Source organism: Colletes gigas, unplaced genomic scaffold, assembly GCF_013123115.1.
Source record: "Colletes gigas isolate AHSC1104 unplaced genomic scaffold, ASM1312311v1 Colletes_gigas_Sc00004, whole genome shotgun sequence".
Classification (NCBI taxonomy): domain Eukaryota; kingdom Metazoa; phylum Arthropoda; class Insecta; order Hymenoptera; family Colletidae; genus Colletes; species Colletes gigas.
The window spans coordinates 5,142,916-5,159,398 of NW_025106633.1; the positions used below are offsets into that span (position 1 = coordinate 5,142,916).

Consider the following 16,483-nt stretch of genomic DNA (forward strand, 5'->3'; position numbering starts at 1 on the left):
ACCTTGAATTTCCGGTGCGTGCGTTCCAGAGTGATTTTGGTATAGACAGGTTTGATTGAAGCACCGAGCTACCACCGTCGTTCCGTCGTTCGAGGGTCCGTTAACGAGCCGATTTAACCAATCGTTTGCAACGCGACGCGAATCTTTCTAATTAAGATAATTACTCGGCGATACGATCGATGATTTTCGACGCCGCGGTTTTTCGAGAACGGCGATCTCTTTCTTTTGTTTATTGTTCGGTATTTTGGAGGGCTCGTTCCTCGGATGCCACCGGGTACGACTAACCGTGTCCCGCCTTGGCGGTTGTCGCGCGCGGCGAGGCCGGGCTTTACACAGTGACAGTATAGAAAAACGAAAAGAAACGAAACAACATGATATACAAACAACTAAAGCGCCAAACTACGAGTACTACCGGTGCTAACTACGTAGTACCAGCGCCATTTTTACCTAACTCCTACTAGTCGAAATGTCTAGGCTTAGCCAGTGCCGATCAAACACCCACCGCCCCCGATCCGGCCCGTGAGCTTCGCGGAAATGAGATCCGCGACCGACGAGGACGCATCGCTCTAGCCGCAAACAAGACCGACGATACAGTTCGCTCCTTAAACCTCGAAATAGGAACATGAAAGTAATTTCGATTCGCGTATGGAACAAGAAGTAATTGTACTTTAAAGAATACATCACCTTTTGATGGACGAATAATACACCTTTGCTCGACGAACTTCGTTTTCACCCGTCGACGCCAGGCGTCAACGCAGCGTCTTCAACCCCCCTCCCCAGCCCTCCCGTTCCGCCTAACCCCCCTTCCCTGGAATCTCGCGGCTGAAACACCCACACGACGCTTGAATTTGTCAACGAACCGATATCAATGGCTAACGAGAGCAGCGAGTCGATGTCGGCGAATCGCGCAACGATATAAAATATTTTATAAAAGTTCAATGAAGAATCCGATAGCCTCTGGAAAGGATCTACCGATCATCGACCGCACCGCGTACGTCTGCGCGCGGGGTCGTCGAGATCTCGCGCGAGACAAGAAACCGTCGCTACAACGTGCTCGAGAATGAAAAAAGGCTTTTCGAGTGGCAGCGAGAACGGATGATTTCGCGTAGCTCGTTCGTTCCCAGCTGTCGCGAGAGAGCTCTGCAAAGAAATCGCTGTCAGTCGCAATACGAGGAGACTCCGCGGACTCGGCCGGCCTTCGGGGGCGTGGTCGAGCACTGGCTTCCCCGTCTTTGTTGCCATTCTCGCGCTCAAATCTTCCGATTTCTTCGTCGTATATCTATCTACCTATCTATTTATCTTCTGCACCCTTTCGCGCCTAACGAGGGGCGCACGGCTCGTCCGTGAACCGCTCGTTACGCTACTACGCGTTAGAAGTTTCGTAACGTATATATATATATACATATATATACATGTATATATATAATATATAATATATATCCAATATATATATACATATATAATATATATCGGTGTCGAGCCGGACGTCGAATCGACTCGACGACTTTGCTTCTGTTCGCCCGTTGAACACAAATCGGTAAATTCTCGCGTCGTATACTTGCCGCGTATACGAGTACGCGAAAGCACGTCCCTGCGATCGAAGGACGACTTTCCGTCTTTTAGAGTCATTGCATGACTAGAGCCTACGAATTACGAGCTTATTAAAGCCAATTAGAAAGGTACCAAGTTCTCTCTGTCCCATCTTTTCGACCCTCGATCGATCGCGTCATTCCTTCGTCTAAAGGGATCTATGCGAATCGCGTGTCGATCGCTACGCGCGAAAACCGATCGAACTCTCTGAAATTTCCAACGATTCGATTCGCCTGTTTCGTTTTTTTTCTTTTTACCCCTCTAAATTTCCAATAGATTCGACAATTTCGCCAATGAGAACGAGGCGTTGCGCGGTGCCCGCGGGACCAAAGGAATGTACGTACGTCACGGACGTTTGGTTTTTCGATTAAAGCATCGGAATGATTTCTTCGCGAGAACGTCGATCCAGGATTGAACCGGATCGATGTTCCCGAAGAAGCGCGAGAACGTTCGAGAATGGTCGAAAACGGTGTGTCGTTTTACATCGTCGAATCGACGTCGGCTTCCTGTTGTGTATGCCTGTGTAACGTGTCTCGTGTTCACTTGTAGCGTTGTACTTGCATGCGCGTATCGTGTGGGTACGTGTGTCGGTGTGTCCGTCGTGTAATTCTATGTGAACGACAGGCCAGCTCTTCGTTGATCACGAAAATCCCAACATTCGAGAATGCGTGAATTGAAAATAGAATTTAAAAAACGGTAACCTAGCGCGTAACAGTTCGTTTTCGCCGTTGTTCGTCGACGTTTATTAACGTGTGTACGCTTATGTTCAAGTGTGGGTGCGTGTCATTCGGTGTACGGTGTATTTCATCCCCGCGTCTACGTGCGTGTGTGTGTGTGTGTGTGTGTGTGTACGTGAGCAAGGGCGTGTCTCTGTGTTCGTGTTCGTGTTCAGTGTCGGTGTACCTAATTGCACTTATTCGACAAAACGGAACGTAAAAATGAACGCAAGATGGCGGCCGGACGGCCCTGGAACGTATACGGAGGTAATATATTTTTCATTTTAATTTAGCTTAAAGGTCGCTCAACTCGTTTTCGTCCCCGTCCTCTGTTCTCCGCCTCCCGTCCCTCGAACAACCCCACCTTCGAACTAAAGTTCCTGTTTGCTGCTACGGTAGTTACATTTGTCGTTTGTTCTGCTGCGAGTCGTAAAAACGTAACGTCAAAACTTAGGCACAATTTGGAACTGTTTAGACCATTTTCTACACGGACCCCCAACCTCCCGAAGTTTGCGGGCTCGCCGTCCGAAGATCCCGGTTGGCCGTCGACAAACAAACGTTCGGACCAAATTTTCGATCAACGACGAAAACTTCTGAAAAAGTATCATTAAAGAACGTTCGACAAGAGAAATGAACCGAAATCGACTGGACGGTCATCCGATTTCTTCTCGCGGCCCGAGACCACGCTAACGTCCCCATTACACGAACCGTACCAAACGTAACGATACTCTGTGAGGTAGCTGACATTGAGCCGTTTCAGGGCCAATCGGTCCAAATCTTCCAGTTTTTGAGAACTCGACGCGCCCGAAAAGTGACTCTCGTCGTCGTTCGATGCCGCGAGACAGATAAAAAACAGACGGAGAGAGTGGAAGAAAACAAAACGGAAAAACGATAACGGTAACGTTAAATTTGTTTTTTTCTTTTTTTCTGTTTACCAGGACTATCGCCGCGAAATGGAATTTACGACAAGCTCCGGCTCCCGCCAAAAATATTTACAATTATTTTTGTTTCCCCGGTCTACTCGACGACGTTATCAAAAGCAGAGAACGAGACATCGACGGTAAAATTCTACGTTCCCCGGAGGGTTAAGCTGACACGACGAAAGTAAAGAAAAAAACGGGAATCATTGGGCCCGACTTTCCGAGCGATACCCGCCATCTTGGTCCCATCTGACCACCGGTGTGGATAAACGTAATCTCGCGATCTCGCTATTCTCCCGTATTTGTTTTTTCTTTGTTTGCTTGTTGGCTTTCAATTCGCTCTCTCTTACTCGTCATTTTGTCTCCACACACCGTAATTACAATAGTATTTTTTTTTTTCATCTTTTATATCCGTAATCTTATACATATACACTAGCTGGTTACAATAATTTGTGAAAAATATACATCAAAATTTTGATACTTTTTACATCACAGATATTTTAATATAATATATCTTCTTTTAATTCTTAAAGATTTCTTTTCCTCTCCGTTTCGACCAATCCGTCTCTCGCCGGATCGTTTTAGCGTATCGCCCGCGACGTGGAGGGAGACGGCCGGAAATCCACGGTCGAAAGCATCCTTCTCTCTCGACTCCGACAGATACTTTCGAGAGAAAGAAACGTTGGAAATATCTACGGGGAGAATGGCGACCCGGAGCCGAACGATTTTTCGCACGGACCTCGCGTTCTGGTCCCGCCGTCTCCCCCGTAAAAGAAAAACGAAAATCGACACTCTTCCTACAGTCGCGTTGGCAACGATATCTGCCCTAGCCTGTGCGTCGTCCCCTTCGATTTCGCTAATAAACTCCCATACCCCACCTACTCGCGAGTCTCTACGTTTCCATTAAAAAACGAATTTCGATCACGAAAATTTCACCTAGAACGAGCTACGACAACCAATGGACAGAGGTTTCCCCGATCACCGATAATGTTTAAAATCACAGAACGTTATATCCAATCGTTTCCTACGTAAATATTCCCCGCAATAATAGAGAACCACCTTTCTAGAAAACGTGTTCCTTTTCGTGCGTTTCTTTTCACTTTTTTCTTTTTTTCTCTCGTTTTCGCAGTAATCCTCTCTGCTCGTATCCCGCGGGAGAACACCTCCGGAGCCGGGAACGCGACATTCCGGCCCGGTAAACGCGAAAAATCGCTGCTGCGGCAGACACGTTGACGCGACTGTGTCACTGGGAAAAATCGTTAGCGCCGATCGTCCCCAATCGTCGCGATCCGCTCGTCCCGGTTCGAAAACGAAACGCGGACGAGACTCGTGGTTTAACTCGCGTATCGAACGTCCGCAGGAGTCGATGCCCGTCGTCGCCAGACCCGGTGAACGTCACTTTATTCGCCCCGGTCCACCGAAGGGAAAAAGACGTTTAATCATTCGCGCTTTATGAATTTTACGAAAGAGTCGTTTGTGCGTTGAAGTCGACGTGTCGAAAGTACAAAAAATTTGGCTGTTTCTTCGAAAATTAGCCCCGATGCTCGGATATTTGGCCCGAAATGTTGACGACGAATCGAGAGAGACCGCCGGAAGCGATGAGACGCCTGGGCGACGGGAAGATGGTCGATTTTGCGTCTCGGCGTACGATCAACGGTGACGATAACCGACTCCTGGCTCAGAGAACGCGAATCGAACGTCGCGACGTATACCTTCGTAACCGTAATTGAATTAACGACAATCATAGTGTACGCACGTTTTACAATCATCCGCACGATAAATATTCATTTTTCACATCTAACGATAAATCTTTCGTAAAGGGTATATCGGGCAATTTGTTTTTTTTTTTTTGTTGTTATCTCGGGCGTGTGTCGGTGAACTGGATTTCACGGGGGTCGGAAAGGGCGAAGGAGGCTCGATTACAAGGGGCTGTGTGTAAAGTTTTCTTTTTTTTTTCGGCAAAGGGCGAGGTGGGTTAAGGGTGGAAGGCAGGGGCCGGGAGGAAGGGGGGGGACGGTGGTTGGAACGAGTGTAAGAAATATCATTCCTTTTCTTTTGGTGTAGTGCCTGGTGAAAGTTTAGAAAAAAGTATTTTTTGTTTGTTTCTTTCGAGGTATCGAGTAGTTTAAGATCACACCGAACGATTTTTTTTACACTTTGACGCGAAGCGGGTGGTCGGTTTTGGTGAGCGATTAGAAAGGGGGTGATTCAGTGGACACAGGGGGTTAGAAGGAAAGTTTAAATTTACGTTTACACACAATCATGATTAGTGCTTGCTTTTCGCTTGTGTTTTTTTCTGCTGTTCAGCTCGATTCACATTTTTTTATTTTTATTTATTATTCTTTAACCCTAAGGAGACCTTAACGTTTACACTCAATAACTTGTTTTTTGTTTCCGACGCGCATTCTCTGCGTGGGGTGCGCATCCACCCTTTTTTCATCGCCTTTAGAAGTAACCTCTTAATTCACGGTTTTTTTGCTTTAAGTTTAGGGTAAATTTTAAGTTTAGTTCCAAAAAACACCGAGAGAGTAGCCTTGCTTACACGATTTACTTTTTTTTCGAGTAAGGTATAATTTTTTTTGCGTTAATAAGGAATTTTTGCATTAACACCGAACATACATGCCTTATACTTTATGTACAGCCTAGAGTCTTTCAGTCGTTACTTTACTTAAAGAGAGTCGTGAGATGAGTGCGTGGATTTATTCTTTTCGCTTCCTTTGTCTTTGTCCTTTATACGACCAACTGTAACGATCCTCCTCGGTACTCGAGAAAGACGGAAAATCGTGACCCGCGAAACTACGCGTCGAACGTCACCTGTTTCTGTTTCTGTCGCGCGGTCCGTTTCTACGCGTGTTTTTCTTTCTGTTTTTTTTTTTATTTCATTTTTTTTTGTTGTTGTTGTTGTTGTCTACCGAATCATTCTGCATCGAATCCGCCTTCGTCGATTTCGTCTTGGTCCAACCGTCTTCTCAGCTACTATCAACTAGCGAAACAACGAAATCGCCACTTGTTCGACGTGTTCATCTAGTCAAGGATCTCCTGTCGAACGGAATTCTCTAATCGAAAATACGAGAAGATACCTCGATAGTCGCGCGCACGACGCTCGTGAGTAAATCTGCGAAAAAATTAGTCAAAAGAGGAGGGACTGGCGTTCTTTGTGGTTGCTCGAACAACGACGATCGAAATCGATCGTGGAAACTCTCGTTCCTGTTCAACGATGCGATACGATCCTTGCAAATTAGAGGACTCCCCTGAAAAATCGCTAAACGTCGATAAGAGCTTTAAAAATTCGTTCGAAATCTCTGACGAAAATTACGCGTAAACTTTGCGGTTTTGTGGTGGTACTTGAAGTGAAAATTTCTAAACTCCCTTGAGAACGATGACAGGACCTTACCTAACTTGGCTACGTTTTTTCTTTTGTCTTCTTTTCGCCGCCAAGAGGAAAACGTACACGATCGAGAATTGCGATGGATGGCGAGTCGTAGAAAAAGTCGATAAGCGAACGAAAAGAATTTCGTTTTTGTCTGGGCGTTGGCGGGCGAGAAACCGGCGAAAAGGTCAACGAAAAAGTTTTCGGAATAGTGGTGGATTATTGAGCGTCGAGCGTACGTTTTCCTCGCGAAGAAATACTACGAGTGCCGCCCTTTGTCGCTGCTTCTCTTTCTCTACGCGGTAGAAAATTTGCGTTCGTATCAAAATGTCGGCGTAATCGTCGCGCGTAAGAAAATATTCAGCACTTCGGTAAAAGACAGAAACCGAGAGTCGAGAGCAAGCGCGCGCCTACACAGTTTTATAATTCATTCCCTCGAAGTCCCTTGTAAACCTATGCGTCTCTGCTGTTTCGTCTCTTCCTATCGTCGTTCGTCGTAGCTTCACCCCGAATCCCATGAAACCGAACGATCTTCGCCGATGAAGGATCCCGGATCGAAAATAAAACTTTTACGAGCGGAACGTTCCGCGATTTCTTCCCGGTAATTCTCGCGTCCGTTTCTCCGATTCCCTTCAGAGTATCGGTTTATCGATAAAAGTGTTTTTCCTTTTTTCCTTTTCCTTTTTGTCCAAAGAGACACGAATCTCTGTTAATCGTTTGACATCGCGAAGAAACCACGAACGCGTTTCTCCTCATCGACGAAGATCCCCGTCTCCCCCTCCCACTCCCATCGTTTTCCTAAATAGCTTCGTCTTTCCTTCCTCCCTTCGTTTAATGTTCCTCCTACGTGCGCGACCCGTTTTGCGACGAGGGACGCGTTTCTATCGAACGCCAGCCTTGAAATAACCGAGATTAGAGAAATATTGTCGCCTTATGAAAAAACGTCACCTATTACGCGCGCCAACAAAAGTCTTGGCCTCGTTCTCGTTTCGCATTTACGTTCGTAATGACCAAAAATATATATGTATATATATATAATATATCATTCCTTATATAATTATGTTGCTCCTTACGAGTTAAGTAATGTTAGTAGTGTAGGTAATAAGTTTGCATTTTTAGGTAGTTTTACATCGATAGAGGAAAAAATACGTTGTTGTTGTTGTTGTTGTTGATGATGTTGTTGTTTATCATAATTTTTTTTTTACTTTTTTTTTTGTAGTTGTTGCGTCGGCATTTTGTTTGTCCTCGTGTTCTCGCACGGTTCTCGGAGAAGCCTACGATAGACGGCCGACGTTTCCGCGCGCGTAGTCGGCCGGGGCAACCCTCGCGGAAATTGAATCGCGCGCTCCTACCCAACGCGTATTTTTCCTACGGAAACGCGTGCACGCGCGGACTATTGACGTGCTGCTCGTTTACGTGTTCACCGTTTGTATTTTCTTCGCCTGGATATCGCGTAGATCGCCGTGGTGCGTGCGCGCCAACGGCACATCTGCGTATCCGAGGGTGTCAGAGGCGTCCGTGTGAGCGTGTTACGTGTGTCAAAGTGTCTCATCGAACGAGGGTGTACGTGTGTGTCTACCGGTGTGTCCTATGTGTCCGTGTGCGCGTGTGCGTGTACGTGTGTCGGTGTCAGAGTGTTCGGTACAATAACATCGCATCGTGCTTTGTATCCGTTTCTTGCGTTTTCTTCGATTCGAAATATCGCCATAGTCGAAAGGGTTCCTTCCGGTACGACCTACCGTCAGCTGGACGGTGATCGACTGCCGGATACGTATAACTGATGGAATCGCAGTGGGTTGACGGGTGGTTGGTTGGTTGGGTAGCGCTTACGCGTTTTCGTTACACGTTTTCTTCGTTCCCTTTTGTTTCCTGTTTTCGAACTTGCCTCGCGACGTTCAACAAGGAGCTTCCGAATGGAAAGGGCAGGGTCAGGCTACCTGGGGCTGCTACCGTTTCGTGCCACGTTTCGCGTTATTGAATCGTTCCTCGGTCCCCGCGACCGGCGGACGAGGCGCTCGCCATTCACGCCCCTCGCCTCGAAACGGTCCGCGTTTGCTTTCATAGCCAAACCGACCGAGTGTCGTGCTCTCGAGGCCCGGCTGTTCGCGAGGAACACGCCGGATTCCCGTTCTCGTAGCACGCCCAACGGAGAATAAGAAGAAAACCGAAGGAGCGTGTGCAATCGAAGCTCCTCGAAAACGAGGAGGAGGCGAGAGGGCGAGCATCCCCGCGCCCGCGGCGCGCGACGAGGACGCGTTGCGTGAAATGCCGTAGCATCGGGCGGGAATGGGCTTACTGTATACGGACCTTATTCTCCGTATTCTCGTTAACTCTATACTTTACTGATCAACGATACCGACTTTTCTCTACTGCTCAACGGAGTCTTCCATACTGATCGCTGGACCGCGTTGATCCGCCGACTGCTGGCTGTTGGTCTGCTCACCGGACCTGCTGTTCCCGGTATTGTAGCCCCGCTGCAGTTGCACGACCAGTCCGCTCACGGCAGCGTACTCCTTCTGTTGCTGCTGCGGCAGCTGCTGTGGCTGCTGCTGCTGCTGCTGCTGCGGTTGCGGCTGCGGCTGCGTTTGCGGCTGCTGTTGTTGCTGCTGAGTCTTCTGGCTCGAATGATCTACTATAAGCTTACTATCACAGGCACTTTTTTTGTCAGTTGATACGGCGTAGAGTAAGTCCGGGTAGTGATTCAGCTGCTGCTGCTGCGGCGGCGGCGGCTGCTGCTGCTGAACGGTCAGAGTCTTTCTATCGCGATCCTCTTGTCCACCGTTGTGAACCTCGCGTTCCCTGCTGCTGCGATCGTCGTCCCTGCTGCCGGCCCTCGATACCGAAAGCGGCGTCGGTGGCGAGGTCAATCGGTCGCTGCCGTCGTCGGTGCGGCCCCGTTCCGACGGCGACGGGCTTAGATCGACGGTGGGCACGCGTTCCGGCCTCTCCGGGACTGGCCTCCCAGCAGCCGATGGTCCCCTGTAACTCTCGTCCTCGCTGCTGTCCTGTGCCAGCCGCGGCACCGGCGTCCTCCTCGAGTTCCTGCACAGCTGGTCGATCAACGCTTTGCTCCTCATCGATTCGGGTAGCTGTTGCTGCTGCGAGGACGATTGTTGTTGGTTCCTACCCTCCGCCATCGCCCTCTGGTCCCTGGGGATTCCCGTCTCGAGGCTCGACCTGATCAGATTGTCCAGGAAACTGCCGTTCGCCCCCGAGCCGTCGTACAGGCTCTCCGTCACCTCCCGCGGCGTCTTCGTCATCGGTGTACCGCGAGAATTCGAGGTTCCCGGCGACTCCGCGGTGGTCGCGGCCACGCCGATCCCGTCCCTGTCCCTCTGCTGATGTTGCTGCACCATCGCCGCGTTCCTCTGCTGTTCCTGCAGCCCGCGTATCCGACTCGTCGCGAAGTACTGCTCCGGCAGGATCCCCGGAACGTTCGGCGCCCCGGTTATGAACGGCGACGGCATGAACGGCGTCGGATTCCAAAAGTTGAACGGCCCGAACGGTAAATGGGGCATGCCCTCCATGAACGGCGGCATCTTTAGTCCGTTGGGCCCCGGTATACCGCCGGGAGGTGTGAACGGTTTCTGCGGCTTCAGCTGCGGCTTCTTGTCGGCTGTGCCCGGTCGCATGTTGGCGGCCGCCGCCGCCGCCGCCACAGCCGCCGTCTCTTTCGCCTTGTCGTCCGGCTGCTTCTGGTCCCTGGAACAAATCAACGACGCAGGTTAAATGGAAAGGCAACCGGTGTCTGCAGACCTGATGTAATTTCAAGACGATCGAGCCGTACGTTCGTTTCGAGCGAACATTGCTCGGACCTGTACGCGCACGACGGTCGAACGTACCTCTTCCTTGGCCTCATGAGGTGCCGTTCCTTAACTTTGTACTCGAGGGTGGAGTGGGGTACTCCGTAATAGCTGCCTGCACGATGCACGCTCATCTCGCCCCGCTGAACGGCGCGTACAGCCTCGACCAGGCTATCCCTGTCGTAGTTCCTGTACTTGCCGCGTTTCGGTCTTGTTCCCTTGCCACCGGTAGCTTGTTTCGGTTTGTTCGCTTCCTGGGACTGCGGCTTCGGCTGCGATTGCGCCTGTTGCGTCGCCGGCTGCGGCGGCGTGTATCTACCTCTCTTGAACGGACTGTCCGTCATCATCGTCTGCTGCGACTGCACCACCCCGGCGGACTGGCATCCGGGCATCCCGGCCGAGGTAACCGGCTGGCCCTCTTGGAACTTCACGCTGATGCTCTTCGCGATCACGTCGCGGAAGTTGACGGCTACCGTCTTCCCCACGAGCGAGTTGGTCGGGCTGCTGGTGCCGGAGAAGGCGGGCGAGGCCCGCTCCAGGAGGCCCGGACTCGAGGCCGCGGCCGCGAATCCTTGCGCGAAAGCGGCGGAAGTTGGTTCGCCGTTCTTGCTCGAACATCCCGGGGTGCTCGCGGGCTTGTAGGACGGAATCTTCAGAATAGCTCTACCTTGACCACTGTCGCTCGCCTCCTCCTCGATGTTCGGATTGAAGTCGTCGTTGGTGATCGGTCCGCGTTGCTGTTGCGCCTGCGACTGCGACTGCGTCTGCGCCTGCGAGTGAGTCCCGTGGGACTGCTGGTGATGAAACTGCTGATGATGCGACTGCGACTGGTCCCCGTTTACGCTCTTGTTTAGCCTCTTGTCTTCGCTCATCAGCCTCCTCATCACCTCTGGAATGCGATAGTCTTGCGTCTCCAGACCTGTCGAATGCAATCGAACGTTTATTCACGCGGAAATGAAGTCGGGCGAATTTGCGAGTCGAGGATCTCTATTCCATTGACTCGCAATGCTTTTTGTCAAGGTACACGATTGCGTCGGTTCTTCGCGCCTGCGAGCATTTGTCTTAATCTCGGATTAGCCTCCCGTAGAACTGTTCAAGCTACTTAAACGCAGTTCCGTTCAGAAGGTGGAAAAAGTGTCACCGACCCGTCGACTAGGGCCTGGCTTCTATCGATTTCCGAAGACCTACTAGCTCGTAATACACTTTTCGACTTTCGTCTCGGTCCTTCGTACGGACTACTAGTTGCCCAGTCAGCGAACGGAACGGTCTAGCTTCTGTCGGAAGTAACCCAAATCCTCGGCTACGACGGACGCGGACATTTTCGAGCGTACGCGAAATAATAACAATAAGAAGAAGATTTATTTGTGGACCTAGAGAAAATTAATTTGGTAACCTTTTAACATAGGATGCAAATGTTAATATCTATTTTATTTCTATCGAGTTTATTATCGGTATCGTTTCGTCACCTTTGAAAGGCGCGGCCGCGGCAAGCATCTTCTGTATGTACGGGCCGATATTCGCGTGTTCGAGGCCCGGCCACTCGGTCCCCGTCTCCTGTCCCCGTTGAAGCAAAGTCCTTAAGGAATCCCCGCCGCCTCCTTCGAGAGCGGAGAACCTGACGAGATCTTCCAGAGACAACAACGGTTTCAGCAGGGCCTTTTCGACTTCTTTCTCCTCTTCGGCTCCGGAGAGTTCCTTGTCGTCCACCTGTTAAGAATATTTCTTTCTAGCGATTTCTGCACACCCCTGGCACGGGAGAACGAATTCGGATACAGATCATTGACAATAATTGCCCTCTCGAGGAAAGTCCTACGGTCGATCTACGTCGTGAAATTCGATTGCAAAGTGTTTCTTAACAATTTCTCCGGCATTGAGATTTCGTCGAGAGGCGTTCTATTGTGTTTGTATGCGTGTGTCTGTATTATGAACGGTGTCGGTTGTCCATGTAAGTACTTTATTCGTCAAATGCAGAATGACCAAGCGTCATGCAGGAGTTGCCATATAAAGAACTGTCGCGAAAAAGCGTTACAACAAGAGAAAAAAAAAAACATGAAAAAAAAAATGAAAGGCTAAAAACGCTTTGCAGGAAGTTACGCGCGGTACGGTTGTTCTTGTTCTATTTTTGCTAGTCGTCGCGTCAAAAAGGAAGTAATATCGAAAATTGAGAACCAGCACGAAAATGTCTTGTTCCTCGACGAGTAAAAAGAGCCCGACACTACACACCAAACACTTACCTCGCAGAAATTATTCAAAGTACTTGTACATGCATTCAAACTAAAAGATCTACCAAAAACTAAACTGTTTGCGCTTCTTCTAACGACACCAGGCAGAGCATCGAGTCTCCGATCGATCATGCATCGTTCGATATCGAAAGAAATCGTCTCGGACAGAGTTTTGGATAGTTAGTCCATGATAGTTTCGAAATGGTCTTCGTTACTCGCGTCCACATGCCTCGCTAAACGCAAAAGTTTCAAACGCAAAATCCTAACGGCTCCCTCGTTCCGTATAGAATAAACAAAGAAAATCAGGCAATTGGTGCTGAAGCACGACCGTCTGTACAAAACACATCGAGGATGCAGAGTGTCGAGGTTCGAAAAAGCACACTGGTGACAACGAATTCGAGGGCTGGGCGGCCCGTCGCGAACCAAGAACCTCGCGTTCAAGAAGAATTCTCCTCTCGGCTCGAAACGATCGCCTCGAAAACTTACCTCGAGTCTTGCAACCTCGCCAAGACCAAGTGGCCGTGTGTTAAACTACAAATAGTGAGATAAAAAAAAGTTAAACAGCCCATGCAAAAACATTCGACACTACTGAGCATCACGGCGACCGATAAGGAACTGCGCGCGAACCGATATTTCTCCCCTTCCTGTGTCTCGTCGGACCACCCAACGAGTCGATTTTGTTTTCCTCTTGCTCGTCGTCCTCTTCATTTTTCAATGAACTGGAAAAATGAACGTTCGAACGACGGCGAAGGTAAATGGAAAATTCACGCCTCTTCGACTGCTCGGAGTAAATCGGTTCGCGCGAGTTACACGATCACCGTGGCAGAGGTATGTTTTGGGGAAGCTCCATTCGTTCTTCCTAACCAAAACCACACTTAGATACAAATGGGCGGTATTTAATCGCGAGTCAATTATCGAAATTCTCCGTTAACGTCGTAGGTTTCGTCCCCCTTCTTCTCGTATTCATCGAGCCGTTTCGTCTCCCGTTTTCCCTGGGCGCGTCCATCGGAATCTTTTCACGCAACATCCGATAACGCGCGATTAATGACGGAGGAACCTGAAACGATCTGTACAGTCTCGTATACTCGAGTCGAGTGAAGGAAATTCGCGTATAATAACTTTGGGTACAAGACATTTACTTTAGAAGCGAAAGTACGTGTCGATCGAACGCACGCGCGGGAATTTAAGTGCAGGTGATCCCAAAATAAAAAAGTACTCCATGCTCTCGAGAAATCTGTTGAAAAATTGCCAAGAAACTAAACGATACGGAATCGAATAGAACGTCTTCGAATCTGCGGACGATTCCTGCCGTCACTGATACGATTATCGGACGTTCTGATTGTTAAAAACTTTCGCGACAACCGGGAACAACCGAGAACGAAACTCGTGCCATCGGTGCCAGAAGAAGCGTGGTTTCGAATCTCTACGCTTGTCCTAGCGTCCCTTGCTCGACCCTGCGACAGGGCTGTCGAAATATTCGGGAAAAGCGAGCCGAGTTGACCGAACTACCGAAGTCAAAGACAGTTATTTGTTTATTCTTTTTCCTTATCTCACCCTATACAGGGTGTCCGGCCACCGCTGGGAAAAATTTTAATGTGAGATTCTAGGGAATTTTCAATCATTACAATCTTTCGGTGCGTCCAGAAGTTATGGCCTCACATTAGGGAATTTTTTTCTCGAAAGTGCGTAGAAATTCGGGGGTAAAAAATAATTTTTTTGGAATGATTTGAAATTTTTTAATTTAATTTTTTAATAATTTTTTAAGGAAGCTTCAATTAAGAAATTGATATTCTTGATCGTCGTCTTATTATGACTTTTAGAATCTCTCATTAAAATTTTTCCCAGAAGTGGTCGAATACTTTGTATATCTCGTTCATATGCAATGAAGAAATTATGTAATTAAATTGAAATATATTTCTCTTACGATCTTCTATGAATAATGACTCTTTGTTAATCGAGTAAAAGATACCTAACCAAACGTTTGGAAATATTTCTAAATCACAGGTAAAATGGTAGTATTGATTTGCACATAATGCGTGTTTATTCAACTTCGATTCTGCATATGACGTAAGTACTCGAATCATCGTTTCAAGCCATCCGAAACACGAACTGTTTCGATTTTACCGCTCGATCGATCGGTTCGAACGCCGAGTATTCTGACAGCCCAAACCTAAACTTTCCACACTTAAACTGAGCCGTTTCGTAATCTACCGTCGATCCTCGTCTTTGCCAATTCTCAATTCTCTCTAGAACGCAAGTGTCCCGAGTTCTCTGGGGGGAATATGGTGACAACACCGAGAATTCAGGTATCGTAACATCGGGTAAAACGGTATCGGTATCATCACGCTTGTTCTCTTGTAATTCTATCGTCTTTCTCTTACGGCTTTCTGTCCCCAAAACCTACCTCATCCACTTGCGGGGGCGGAGTGGTCGCGGAGGCGTTTTGGGTCGTATTTGGTGGTGTAGTAGTAGTAGTAGTAGTAGTAGTAGTTGTGGTGGTGGTGGTGGTGATGGTGGTGGTGGTGGTGGCTGGGGCGCCGGACTCGTGAGGGTGTGAGTGGGTGCTAGTCAGGGACGCGTCCCTTTCGCGCTCCATCGCAAGCTTGTAGACCTTGTTGCGCAGGGTGCTACGCGGTATTCCGTAGATCACGGCCGCCCTTCGTGTACCGAGCTTGCCGCTCTGGATATCCCTAAGGGCGGCCTGGAGCTCCTCCTCGGTGTAGGTCCTCCGGCCACCCCCTGCACCCACCACGGGGACACCACCGACCCCTGCCGCAGCTGCTGCCGCCGCCACGGTCGACACTGGCCCGGTCATACGCGGTTTCGCGCGATACGAACTAAAACACATTCCATACGGTTTATTACTCCATTGTATCCTACCTCCCTTCGTCCTAATTATAATTATCTCTATGCCTTGTTTCGAGAAGCAACGTTCTCGTTATCGATGCACCGACGAGCGCACATGGCCATTAATTCCACGAGTCCCTTGTCGCGAACTTGGATCATCTCGAAATAAGTAGTCGGGTCCGTGATTCGCAACAACTACTTTCCTAACTATTTGCAAGTATAATATCGAGTATCGATTCGATTAATTTACTTGGACAGATAAGCGAGCGAGTCAACGAAACCAATTGTGTGTAAATAGCGCTTGCTCCCTTCGACGAGTTTTAGTAATTTTTTACAACGAAAAATGTTTCGTATTCGATGGACGAGTTGTTCAAAATCGTGATCATGATACGTCGATGACGTGTCAATGGTGGGCGACAAAGTTCTCCGGAGATTTGAACGGTACGGTTCGTGGAAGCCCGGTAATTCGTCGACCACCGCAGAGTACCGATACGCGTCCTCGTAACGAAGTTTGGTTATCCGGGTACTTTTCGTGCCGCAAACTCACGTGCATAGGTGGTTCATCGGTTAACTTGTATCGCGGTTTGTACTCGTCGACCACGTGGCAACTGCGGTACGCGCACGTGTTCTGCACGAGAACCGAATCGATCCGACGGTGTCTCGTTAACACTTTGATCTCCGGCGTACCGGTGCGTTAGCACGAATTCGAGCTACGAAATTAGACAGGTAATAGCGAGAGAGAGAGAGAGAGAGACGGTTGGACTACCGAGTATTACGCAATTAAAGCTTTCCAGGAGTTTGATTCATAATTTGTGGACGAATTTCGTTCGAATCGCAGGCTTACTGCGGAAACTATTACGTAAAAACCGATAGTTGGTATTTTCTTATCGCGTACGGATCGATTTAAATTTGTTTCCCTTTGTTTAATTATCGTCGAAACGCAACGCTCGAATCGGTGGTGGGAATTGATCGAGGAACGCAGCGACGCGAGAATGACAGCTATCGGGCCGCTGCA

General features: G+C 48.9%; 1 protein-coding gene across 6 annotated transcripts in view; it reads right to left on the reverse strand.

The window, feature by feature from the left end:
* Positions 1 to 3,776: 3,776 nt before the first annotated feature.
* The window catches only part of LOC122405256 (mushroom body large-type Kenyon cell-specific protein 1), an 89,165-nt gene continuing 76,458 nt past the window's right edge, over positions 3,777 to 16,483 (reverse strand). For all 6 annotated transcript variants that reach the window (XM_043409851.1, XM_043409855.1, XM_043409849.1 and 3 more), the window contains 4 exons: positions 15,026 to 15,458; positions 11,866 to 12,106; positions 10,439 to 11,318; positions 3,777 to 10,298 (listed from right to left, as the gene is read on the reverse strand). In XM_043409851.1, coding sequence (XP_043265786.1) covers positions 8,963 to 10,298; positions 10,439 to 11,318; positions 11,866 to 12,106; positions 15,026 to 15,458 — 2,890 coding nt within the window. In that variant the 3' untranslated portion in view covers positions 3,777 to 8,962. The remainder of the gene's footprint in view (positions 10,299 to 10,438; positions 11,319 to 11,865; positions 12,107 to 15,025; positions 15,459 to 16,483) is intronic.